This window comes from Helianthus annuus, chromosome 4 (genome assembly GCF_002127325.2).
Source record: "Helianthus annuus cultivar XRQ/B chromosome 4, HanXRQr2.0-SUNRISE, whole genome shotgun sequence".
In the NCBI taxonomy this organism is placed as follows: Eukaryota; Viridiplantae; Streptophyta; class Magnoliopsida; order Asterales; family Asteraceae; genus Helianthus; species Helianthus annuus.
The window spans coordinates 155,565,416-155,578,327 of NC_035436.2; the positions used below are offsets into that span (position 1 = coordinate 155,565,416).

A 12,912-nucleotide genomic window follows, 5' to 3' on the forward strand; every position below is an offset into this window, starting at 1 on the left:
GCATGGGGTGTGTAGAATGGAAAATTGAATATCGCATGTGAAAAAAATGGCATGGGGTGTGTAGAATGGAAAATTGAATAACGCATGTGAAAAAAATGGCATGGGGTAATGTGAAAAATGGCATGGGGTGTGTAGAATCGCATGTGGAAAATTGAATATCGCATGTGAAAAAATGGTTAGCATGGGGTAATGTGAAAAATGGCATGGGGTGTGTAGATGGAGAAAATCGCATGTGGAAGATTGAATTCGCACAGCTCGTACAGTTCGCATGGAGGTATTAAATCGCATGGGAGATGAAGATCTGACGGCTGGGGTTATCGCGTACGTAATGTACGATAAGCCCTATTGTACGTTAACCGGCCTCTAATTATGTATTATTTATTACAACAATATTTTTCTAGATTTATACAAAAACAAATTGGAAAAAGAGTTATCGAAAATTACTTGCTTCCTTAACAGAAAACTCATCAAACCCATGACCCGAATAAAGCTTTGAAGTCTCAAGAAGTTTCTCCCCATCGCCCCACAATGCATACGCACTCTCCCCATGCACTTCTTCATCCCCAAATTGTAACTCTTCTTCACTCATTCTAAGAGGGATCACAACTCTAATTGCAACACATATCAAACTTGTAATCACAATGTTCCACACCACAACAAATAATATTCCTAGCAACTGGATGCCCATTTGGCGCAACCCGGCCCGGACATTGCCCGTCTTTAAACCATAAGCAAGCCCTATGTAGTGTTGCCACCCATCCGTTATGTCAAAGAAAATACGGTTTAGCCTCGGCTCTGCAAAGAAACCTGTTAGCACACCGCCTAACGACCCTGCTACCGCATGGGTGTGGAAGACTGCCATCGTGTCGTCGATTTCTTTTAGTAGTGACACTTGCTTGTGTACCACCATCATTGTGTACCATGGTATGCTACCGGATAATATTCCCATAATCATTGCTGCCCAGCCTTGCACAACTCCTAAAAAATTATATATACTTCAATTTTAAATAATTAAAACTAATTTATATTTATCTATATCTATATCTGTATTACCCGCGGCTGGGGTGATGCATACAAGACCGGTGATCATGCCTTGTGTAGCACCTATAACTGACGGCTTTTCAAAGAACATGATATCAAGCATGAGCCATGTTAACAAACTCATGGCCGCACACACATGCGTGTTAAGGACCGCTAGTGAAGCATCCCGACTCGCCATATAAGGATCGCCCCCATTGAACCCTGTCCATCCCATCCATAGTAAACCCGCCCCTAAAAGCATCAGTAATATGTTATTGGGCGGAAACCTCTCCCGATCTTTACTTTCCCTCGGTCCTACCTACATCACCAAAAAATAGTTAAAATTTTGGATTTTTAACAGTCCGGCCCCCACAGATTTTCCGTTCAAGCAACACTACTATGTGTATTATTACCAACATCCATAAAAGAAATTATTTGGTTTATCATCAAAAAGATTAAATTACCCAATAAGCCGCGGTAAAACCAGCAACTCCAGAAGATAGATGAATAACATAACCACCAGAATAATCAATTATGCCCATTTTTGCCAACCAACCATCAGGACACCACATGCTATACGCTCCAACCGTATATGAGCACGTTAACCAAATCGGAACAAACACCATCCACGCGTAAAAATTCATTCGCCCCAGCAACGCACCAGCGATCAATATCAACGTGATAGCCGCAAAAACAAACTGAAAGAAAATCATAGTTGCATTTGGAAACTTTCCAGCAAATGCCTCTTCAACTAGATAACTAGCGCGCAATGACGCCAAGCCTGGTCGTCCAACAAATGGTAAAAGCTTCTCCGAGCCAAACGACATTTGATAGCCCCAACCGACCCAGCACACCAAGACCGCAGCGAAGGCAAAAAGTGCCATGAAACATGAGTTTACGGCCCATTTCTTTTTAACAATGCTGCCGTATAATATGACTAGACCCGGGACACTTTGCAGGCCCACCATCGTGCCTGCGGTCAGCTGCCATGCGTTGTCGCCCTTGCTCAACCATTCCGGGCTCGGATCGGTGGGGAGGAGGGCTGTAGGAACGTTAAACAACGACATATTCTTTGAATTTTAGTGAATAATAATAATGATGGAATCATTCGTATTTTGAAAATTGGCTTATGCATGCTATATATATGTATTTTTGGGGAAGGTAATTTAGTGCCCATGTGTTTTGTTTATGTTAGAGTAACTGACAAAATAGTCTCTGAGTTTTGGTCACTTTTGTTAGGGGTGGGCATGGTTCGGTTCGGTTATTAGCATTATCCGTAACCGTAACCGTAACCGAAGTCATCGGTTAATCAGTTCGGTTAATTCGGTTAGTTTGTCGGTTTTCGGTTCGGTTCGGTTCAGTTAATTTTCAGTTAATAACCAATTCAAACAAGGGTTGTTTTTTTGCTTAGAAATACATGTAATGGATGTATAAATACATGAAATAGATGTATAAGTACATAAAATGGATGTATAAATAAATGAAATGGAGGTATAAATGCATGAATAGATGTTTAAATACATACAATGGAGGTATACATAAATGAAATGAAGGTATAAATAAATGAATGCATAAATAAATGAAATAGAGGTATTATTACAAAAAAAAAATGAAAGTATAAAACATGAAATACATGAAATAGAGGTATAAAAGCTAGAAATATATAAAGAAATAAATGATTCAGTTCGGTTCGGTTAACCAATGGTAAAAAAAATATCCGTTAACCGACTTTCGGTTAATTTCGGTTCGGTTTCGGTTAATGGTTCGGTTATTGCACACCTCTAACTTTTGTCATTTTAGTCCAAAACTCAAACCTTTTGAATTTAGGTCCCAGTGATTTCAATTTTCATCCAAAAGCAATATATGGTCAGATTTTTCAGTTAACATCCAGTTTTTTTTTTTTTTTTTTTTTGTCTTTTTCCTCCCTTTTAATGAAGGGCAAAATGGTCGGATTTTTTTAATTTGTTATAATAAACGTTAAAAGACCATTTTGCCCTTCGTTAAAAGGGAGGAAAAAGACAAAAAGTTTGATGTTAACTGAAAATCTAACCAGGTTTTGATTTTAGATGAAAATGGCAACAAAATTAAAACCACAGACACCCAGATTTAAAAGGTTTGAATTTTGGACTAAAATGGGAAAAGTGACTAAACCTTAGATACCATTTTGACAGTTTACTCTTTATTTTATGGTGATATGGGAATTGCGTAGGGTTAAAATTGGAAATTTGAATAACAAGAAAAAAGCGATAGGAGATATGTTTATTGGATTATGAGTTGTTTACTTGTTTGCATTTGGTGCGTTCGGAGAGACCAAAGCCCAAAAGATGGGATCATTGCCATATTTTTGTAGGCTAAGAAATCAATGGAATCTTTATCTTTTGCCTTTTTAGCCACCATAAAATAATATAGTTTGTGAACTATATTTAGTATTTTAACTCATTTCTTGTAGCGGTGTATTGACACTTGGCATCGTTGTAGAAAAGAGTAAAGTAACTTTATTGAAGTTTAGGAAATGTATGATAACTTTAGTATTTTACCCCAAATGTTGCGACGGTATCAGTACAGTATTGACACACAGTGTAGCCCGTAGTCGTCAAAGGAGAGAAAAAATAATTTCATTGAAGTTTAGAAGCTGCATGAGAACTTTATTAAACTCCATGTGTGTAAATGAAAATATAAAGTAAAAGGCAAAAAGGAAAAAAAAATGTAAGGTTGCCATGTGGCAGCCTCTGATTGGGCAAAGTGAATATTGAGAGGGAACGGGTAGGCGTATAGGTAGAATAATTTGTATGTGTAGGCGTAACTAGTTTTTGCCCCGTCCGCGTTGCGGGGCAATAGCCGAATATTTCTCTCTCATAACATGTATGTCTGTACAGAGTAAAATCGTAATTATATTTTGAACTGAAGGCGAAATCATAATTTTAAACTGAGAGCAAAATCATAATTTTAAGCTAGGGGGAAAACATAATTTTATTTTGAACTATGGTAAAAAACCTAATTTTGAGCTGAGGGCAGAATCGTAATTTTGAGCTAGAGGAGAAAACAACATTTTATTTTAAACTGGGGGCAAAAACGTAATTTTAAACGGGGGGCGAAATCGTAATTTTAAACTGGAAACAAAATTAAAAATGAGTTTTTGAACCGAGGGCAAAAACGTAATTTTGAGCTAGGGGCAAAATTATAATTTTATTTTGAGTTGGAGCAAAGACGTAATTTTAAACGAAGGACGAAAGCGTAATTTTAAACTGAGAATAAAATTAAAATAAAAATGGGTTGGTCTAATAGGGAATTGTCAGGCAAACGTAATTTTGAGCTGAGGGCAGAAGCGTAATTTTGAGCTAGAGGAAAAAAACAACATTTTATTTTGAACTGGGGGCAAAAACATAATTTTTAACGGAGGGCGTAACCGTAATTTTAAATTGAGAACAAAATTAAAAATGAGTTTTTGAACCGGGAGCAAAATCGTAATTTTGAGCTAGGGACAAAATTATAAATTTATTTTGAGCTGGGGGCAAAAGCGTAATTTAAAACGAAGGACGAAAGCGTAATTTTAAACTGAAAATAAAATTAAATAAAAAATAGGTTGGTCCAATAGGGAGGTGCCAGGCAAGCTGCCTAGCACTATTCCCTGACCTTGTAAATGTAAATTTTGAGCTAGAGGAAAAAACAAAATTTTCTTTTGAACTGGTGGCAAAAACGTAATTTTAAACGGAGGGCGAAATCGTAATTTTAAAATGTGAACAAAATTAAAAATGAGTTTTTGAATCGAGAGCAAAACCGTAATTTTGAGTTAGGAACAAAATTATAAATTTATTTTCAGCTGGGGGCAAAAGCGTAATTTTAAACGAAGGACGAAAGCGTAATTTTAAACTGAAAATAAAATTATTAAATAAAAAATAGGCTGGTCCAAGAGAGGTGGCAAGCAAGCCTATTCCCTGACATTGTAAATGTATATGTAGGTGACTAGTTGATGCCTCGTCCGCATTGTGGGGCGATGGCCAAATAGTTCTCAATCAATTAAAAAATACTGCTATAATTTTGCTAGAAAAAAATAAAAACGATGATAAGACTGTAATTTTGGGCTCAAGGCAAAACTGTAATTTTTCAGGACTAATGAGAGCGTATTAGGCAGCTCCTTTAGACGAAAAAAATTAAATCGAGTCAACCAATTAAAACAAAAACTTTTATAGTTTTGCTAGAAAAATTAAAACGATGGGGAAAACGTAACTTTGAACTGAGGGGGAAATCATAATTTTGTTTCAGGGATAAAATCGTAAATTAAATGGACCAATGGGGTTGAGGGCAAAATCGTAACTTGGCTATGTGAGGAAAAAAACTAATGGCAAAACTGTAAATTTAAGGGGCAAAATTGTAATTTTGAATCGAGGGCAAAATTGAAATTTTTTGCTGGGAACGAAAACGTAAATTTATATTTAAATAGGGGTATAAACATAATTTTGAACAGATGACAAAATCGTTATTATAAGGGAAAAAGCTAATGGTAAAACTGTAAATTTAAGCAGGGCAAAATCATAATGTTGAACCGAGGGAAAAATTGGAAATTTTTAGTTGGGAGCAAAAGCGTAAATTTATTTTTAAATGAGGGGAAAAGCATAATTTTGAACTGATGGTAAAATCATAATTTTAAAACGGGATAAAATCGTAAATTTGTTTGATCAATAGGGAAGTGTCATGCATGACTATAAATATAAACGGGACAAAATCGTAATTTAGAAAAAAAAAAATTTAAATGAGGGGAAAAGCATAATTTTGAACTGATGGTAAAATCATAATTTTAAAACGGGATAAAATCGTAAATTTGTTTGATCAATAGAGAAGTGTCATGCATGACTATAAGTATAAACGGGACAAAATCGTAATTTAGAAAAAAAAAATTGGGTGGCAGGTGGCCGCCCAAGTCAACGAACCAAATGAAAACACTGTTACAGGCGTTGGGTTTTGTTATAGTAGATAAATAGTGAGTGTGTAGGCATGTAGGCAGAAGTAATAATATGTATGTGTAGGTGCGTACTTTCTAAACTGATATGGATTTGTTACGCGCAGATAGAAGTATATGTTTTAACATGTCACCCAACACGACCTACATGAGAGCTATTTGCCATTAAAAAAATTGCACAAAATCATAAAAGTTTATGGTCACACACTCAAAAAAAAAAAAAAAAAAAAAAAAAAAACAAAGAGCTAAAATTCTAACATGGGTTCACAAAACACACTTGATAATGAAAACTGGACATCATCTGATACAAAGCAAAAGTGACTTGACCATCACTCAGATGGGCTGACCTTTTGGAACAATTTGGTCCTTGAGCCACATGTAAACAGGGACCAGGACGTAGTAGACTCCAGCCAACGCACCCAACAGGAAACGCGCAAGGAACACGAATGGGTTCACTGGTTTTGAGACGTCTTCTTCTTTCGGGCCCAGCTGATGATGCAAAAGAATGTTAATAAGAGATATTGTAATCACAGAATTGGATGTCTTAACTGTTCAATAAATTTTAATTATTTAAAAAATTATAATTAATAAAATGACCAAAAGTGACACTTTTATGAGGAGAGACTTTTTGTGAGATAAGGATAAAAGCTATGCAGTTAATGCGGTAGAATATCGGATTTTACCGGATATCAGTCAAGGACCAGGACCGATATTTGAAATATAGGTTATCTCGGTGAGATATCGGTAATTTTAATATAATGCAGAATTTATATATATAGTAATTTAACACCAATAATTCAGTGATATGTCAGTTATACATCGGTTATATCGGTCAGATATTGGTGATATATCAGTTATATCGGTCAAATATCGGTGATATATCGGTTATATCGGTCAATATCGCCAATAATATCGGTACCGATATTTTGACCGATATTTGACACCGATATTTGACACCGATATTTTACTAAGAGACCGATATGACTGATATAACCGATATTAACTGCATAGGATAAAAGTCCATCAAATTAGGTTTATCAACAGGTAAGTAGGTAACTTTTAATTATTATACAAAACTAATATTTGATTCCAAAAATAATAATTATATAATAAAATACAAAATCTGTTTATCGAAACATTAAAACCGAATATTTTAGCCTCTTTAATCAGCTTCTTTTTAGTTTGTCCAGTTGACCCATTAGCAATAAAATAAAGCCAGAATTAGCCAGTTTTAACAAAAATGGATTGAGTGCAGGGCATAATTCACAGCCGTACCCTAATAATCGGTGAAATTTCAACTCATTTACTTGATGGGTCGACTTGAGTTATGACTTTTCCCTAACGGGTCAAACAGAATAATTAGGAAGAAAAAAGTAAACAGGTCAAACAGAATAATTTGAAAAACCATATTTTTATAAAACTTTATTTTAAATGTAACTGGTGTTTACATCTTCTACAAGATCATAAAGAAGATAAGAAAGGAATTTGCTTATGAAAAAAAATGATTTTGGTTACAAGGTTTTGATTTTGAGAAACTTGGGCTTCGAGGTTTATTTATCTTTAAATGGTGTTCCTCATCTTCTTCAAGAGGGTGAAGATGAAGGAGAAGGGTAAAATAGTCATTTCCCTTAGTTAACCATTGACCCATTAAGTTAGTCGGGTCTACGGACAAAAAAATGGTACAAAACCACTAAATTAGGAACACTTGGTTCCAGAATATATAATATAATAGAGACGAAAGATGTAGTTCGCTCACCATTTTTTTCTAACTGGAAGTATAGTTGTAATAACGTAGTTATGGTAATCATATTTAACACATTAACTATTTATAAAATCCCCACCCACCCATATTGCAACCTTAACTAGTAAGTAAGTAAGAAACCGTTACCTGCAACGGTGAATCTCCTGATGCAGGTTTGACACCGGTAACAGAGCACCCCATGATCAAACCATGGCGACGGACCCCACGATACCATTTTGGGCCAATTCTCTTAATCTTCACATCTTTAAATCCAGCCTTTGTAAACCACTCAATGTACTCTTCCTCTTTCGGGAAAAGCATCCACGCGTCCGCAAAGAAACGAGACAACCAATGTGTTGGATATACTGGCCCAATTACACATGCCTTCCCTCCTATCTTTAGAACTCGATATGCCTCTTTGATGCCTCGTTGTGGCTCGGGCCAGTACTCAATGCTGCAATAATAAATGCACATAGCCCGTACGTCAAAGATTCTTAAAGAAGTCAATCTTTCTATGGGCAGAAAAAGATAGTAAAATGATCGAAGATAACTTTCTATTTCTTCAAGCCACTTAACATGTAAATATTGTCTTTTATTTGTTTGGGTCGGGTTGACCACTGACCACTTCCGTGACCATCTTAAAATCTTCAAAAATAACTAGTTTATTAAATACGGTTAAAGAAGTTACTTATACAAAAATGATCCATTTTTTTTAATTGACCATTTCTTTGTCCACTTACATTTTCATAAATAACTAAGGAAAAATTACAAGTTTTGTCCTTTATCTTTATACCACTTTTCAGGCGGTGTCCTTTACTAGGTATTCTGTTGCAAGTTTAGTCCTTTACACCCAACCCAGTTAAAAAACCCTGTTAATTGTTGACAGGCGCTGTCCTAGTAAAGGTATTTTGTTGCAAGTTTAGTCCTTTACCTAGGTATTTTGTTGCAAGTTTAGTCCTTTACACCCAACAATTAACATGGTTTTTTAACTGGGTTGGGTGTAAAGAACTAAACTTGCAACAAAATACCTAGTAAAGGACACCGTCTGTCAACATTCGTTAAAAAGGACACCGCCTGAAAAGTGGTATAAAGATAAAGGACAAAACTTGTAATTTTTCCAATAACTAATTTACCAAACACAGTAAACTAATTATCACAATAATAAAGTTAACCAAAACCAAATAAAGATAAGCACAAAACATCCAATTTGAGAGGATATATATGTATATATACCTTCCGGCAGATATATATCTATCGGCATAGTCAGTTTTAAAAGGAAGATCCTCAGCATCACCCTCAATGATCTTGCATTCTTTCAACGGTTCCTTTTGCTTCGCTTTAGCAAGCTGATGTGGCGATTGATCCAAGATTGTAACATTTTTAGCATCAACACTTTTCACAATACCCAAAGTTGTGAACCCGGTACCCCCACCGACATCCACCACTAGCATATTCCGGCTATAAAGATCAGCCGGTTCTAACGCTTCATCTCTCATATCTTCAGTCCAATGGCCCGGGTTTATCACATGATCATACACGATCGACAAAAACCTATAGAACCAAAATGCCTCTTTTTTGTGTTGTATGAACCTAGGTTGTGAAGCTGGCCTAGGTAAAGAGACACTACACTTAGGTACAACTAAGGTTTTACCTCTCGAAATCGAATTCCCACAAGCCAAATTAACTTTGAGTGGAAATTTTCTTCCATTCAATTCTGACCCATTAAACCCTAACCCATTTGCAGCAACTCTTCCTCTTATGATTGCCAGATTTTCAGCCCCATACAGCATTGAAGATGTCATTATTGCTAACTAAAAAATAATTAAAAAAAAACAGATGCAGATTAATTAAATAACTTCAAAGTTCAATTTCAAGATTTCAACAAAATCCTAGATGTAAAGGTTGTAACTTTGAGTTCATATCAACATGATTAAACAAAACCCAAGATGGAATCATGGAAAAAGTAGTGATTTTGGGTTTAAATTCACAAATTTTGATGTTTTAAGAATAACCCATATGGGAATTAATCAAGAAAAGTAATCTTGTAAGGGTTGAGTTCATGCAAAAGTGAAGAAGAGGGCTTACCAGTTGACTCAAAGCACCATTGATGATGAATGAGTGGAAGCGGTTAAGAAAAGAAGAGGAGAAATTTGTGGTGGGAAGTTGGCGTTGGAGAAGAACCCAAGTATACGGCTGTTGATAATGAACAATTTCAGGCTAAGGCTGTTAACGAGATAACGAAAATCCTGTGGTGATGATTTTTTTCTGGAAATCAGACAAAACAATATATTGCTGGCTGGTTTTTTTTTTATTATTTTTGTTTTTAAAAATTAAAAAAAAGTAAATTGCCAAAATCGTCCCTGAGGTTTATGTCTGTTTGCCAGTTTCATCCAAAATGATTTTTTTTTGTGCCAAACAGCCCTTCACCTTTAGTTTTTTTTTTTTTTTTTTTTTTGTCATTTTCATCCAAATCACTAACTTAGTTTACTTTTTATTAGACCTGGCAAAACAAGCTCATCCATTTCATTTTGGGTTGATATGGGTATTTTAATTGTTAAGATGGGTTAAGATGAGCCAAACAAAATTAGTCACTAGGTTAGGATGGGTTATGAAGTGACGGATAAAAAAAAAGAGTAGGTCAGGATGGGTATGTAATAAAACCCAAGCGGGTCAGGATGGGTATGACATAAAATCACTAAACTAATTACTACTCGTAGATATCTCTTCACAATTGTGACTTCACCAATCGCCGCCGTTTTACTCTCCGTCGTTTTTCTTTTAAAAATAATGAAAAATTTAAAAATAAAAAAAAACCTAAAAATAATCAAAAAAGTTCTAAAAAAATCAAAAAAAAAAATTGTAAAAAAAAATCAAAAAAAATAAAAATTCCAAAAAATCAAAAAAAAAATCTACAAAAATGAATAAAAAATCTAAAAAACCAAAAAAATTGTAAACAAATCATTCCATTCCCTCTGCAAACACTTTACTAATTCACTTGCACTTCCACAGCCCAACTTCTAAAAACAAAAACAAAAACCAAATCACAAACTTCCAAATACTTCCATTTTTACACCACTATTTTCATTCTTTTATCTTTTCTTTCATTTTTCATATTCTACAAATTATTTATAAAACAGGTCCACAAGGACTTCATCCTAAAACAGTAAAAACCTACATCAACACAACAACATAAACTCAAAATCAAACTCAAATAACATTAACCTACACTCTCAAAACCGACAAGAAGTACCGAGCATCTGTCGCTGCCTCGGTCCCACACCACCCGACTTACGCGCGGTCAACGTGTGCTGCAAAAGCCCTCGAAACTTCTCTAAAAACAGACTCCATTCCTCATCGGTCATATCCGCCACTTTCACAAAGCTAGCACTCGCGGGTACCTGCTCACTCGGACGCCTATGCCCAGCCGGTGAGTCGCCTACGCTTAAGCTTTTTTTCAACGACGCCGATAGGTTCGACACAGAAGGAATCTTTCCTGAAGCGGGACGCACGTCTTCTTCGTTTTCATCTTCTTCTTCAAGTTTAGAAAGCGGGTTTCTCCCGAATCCGAATTGGAATGGAAGCGTCGGGTTTATGGAAGATTCCAAATCATCATAATCGATTTCAAATTGGAAACCGTCTTCCTGCAGTCCGGTTTTAGGAGATAACACAAATGTTTCTCTATTGGTCTCGGCTGCAGCCCGTCTAGCCTCCATACACAACACCTCGAGCTCACTGGCCTGAACTCACGGGTCATCTTTCACCGATCTCAGCCAGACACAGACCGAAACCCGCAGCCTGTTTTAGAAAAATGGTGCATAGGGTCAGAATGCGTAGACAGGCTTCACGAATCATTGGAAGCTCATTTCTCGACAACTCCCAATCCTGATACGGGTCAAGTGATTCAATGTAGTCGAGTTCATCTTCTGAAAATGGGATCGAAGCTTGTGGCCAATGAATCCACTCGAAATACGGATCCTCTAAACTTTCAGGCAGACATAGACCATGATCAATCGGTATGAGCTCAACTTGCCGACCGAATTTTCCACCATCATTAACCTTTCTAACGAGCAGATTCCCCGCGTGTCGGTCTGTGTTTAAGATCCTAACATCTAATATACCGACACGATGAACATTAGACACCGAAAAACTCGATGTCCCATGATCACTAGCATCAAAATCATGAACAATAAACTGTTGAAATGAAGCAATTTTACTAAAACATTTTTTTGTTTCTGTTATTCCCACTCATACCATCATTAACATTGAAAACAGAATGAGTAATTTTAAGCAATGCAGTAGGGGGCACATTAGCAAAATGATCATAATCAAGAAGATAAGCAGCCACTTCTCGAAAGCCCGTCTCACCAACCCGAACCGACCGTTTCAACCCGGGCTGACCCAGAGTCTTCCCCACAAATCCTTTCGGGTTATTAGGCGCAAACGGCTCTTCATCCGTGGGTTTGGGTTAGGATGAGTTTAGGAATTTTTTTAGAATTTTTTTGACTTTTTAGAATTTTTTGACTTTTTTGAATTTTTTACAATTTTTTTGATTTTTTAGGATTTTTATGCTTTTTAGAATTTTTTGAATTTTTAAGATTTTTAAGAATTTTTTTGATCGATTAGAATTCTTTTGATTTTTTTAGAATTTTTATATTTTTTATTTTATGATTTTTAATTTTTTAATTATTTTTTCATCTCTACTTTACCCAAACCTATATTAACCTAAACCCATCCTAACCCAAACCCATCTTAACCCATTATCCATCTGACCCATTTTTTAAAATACCCATCCTGACCTATACCCATCCTAACCTAAACCCATCTTGATCCATCACCCAAACCCATCCAACTTGCCTACTTTGCCACCACTACTTTTTATGTTAAGTTGAAGGATATTTTGATGAACTGGCAAATATAAAACCTCAGGGACGATTATGAGGATAACTAACTAATACTTATTCCGAGTGGTTTGAGTAAAGAAACTTTTGGTTCATGGCATTATACTTACTATTTGGTGGGTAATTTTAAGTTCATGGCATTATGCTTACTATTTGGTGGGTAATTTTAAAGTTTGGTAATGATACGTTGATTGATAGGGGCAGTGACTTCTATTTTTTGTAAGAAGCGAATTTAAAAGAGTAGAAGATGAATTACAAACTTGGTACATATGATAAGATTTGTTTATTTGACGGTT

At 35.7% G+C, this 12,912-nt stretch overlaps 2 protein-coding genes and 1 pseudogene across 2 annotated transcripts; all 3 read right to left on the reverse strand.

The window, feature by feature from the left end:
- Positions 1-364: 364 nt before the first annotated feature.
- Positions 365-2,087, reverse strand: LOC110934941 (ammonium transporter 2 member 5). The gene is made up of 3 exons (XM_022177626.1): positions 1,485-2,087; positions 1,054-1,339; positions 365-978 (listed from the first exon to the last, which is right to left on the reverse strand). Exons 1-3 carry the CDS (start codon positions 2,085-2,087, stop codon positions 431-433), a joined length of 1,437 nt encoding a protein of 478 aa, XP_022033318.1. The 3' UTR covers positions 365-430.
- Positions 2,088-6,105: 4,018 nt separating this feature from the next.
- Positions 6,106-9,962, reverse strand: LOC110937001 (2-methyl-6-phytyl-1,4-hydroquinone methyltransferase, chloroplastic). Its single transcript, XM_022179413.2, has 4 exons — positions 9,804-9,962; positions 8,952-9,529; positions 7,866-8,172; positions 6,106-6,466 (listed from the first exon to the last, which is right to left on the reverse strand). Exons 2-4 carry the CDS (start codon positions 9,518-9,520, stop codon positions 6,311-6,313), a joined length of 1,032 nt encoding a protein of 343 aa, XP_022035105.1. The 5' UTR covers positions 9,521-9,529; positions 9,804-9,962; the 3' UTR covers positions 6,106-6,310.
- Positions 9,963-10,777: 815 nt separating this feature from the next.
- On the reverse strand, positions 10,778-12,177 carry LOC110933763 (annotated as a pseudogene).
- Positions 12,178-12,912: the final 735 nt, after the last annotated feature.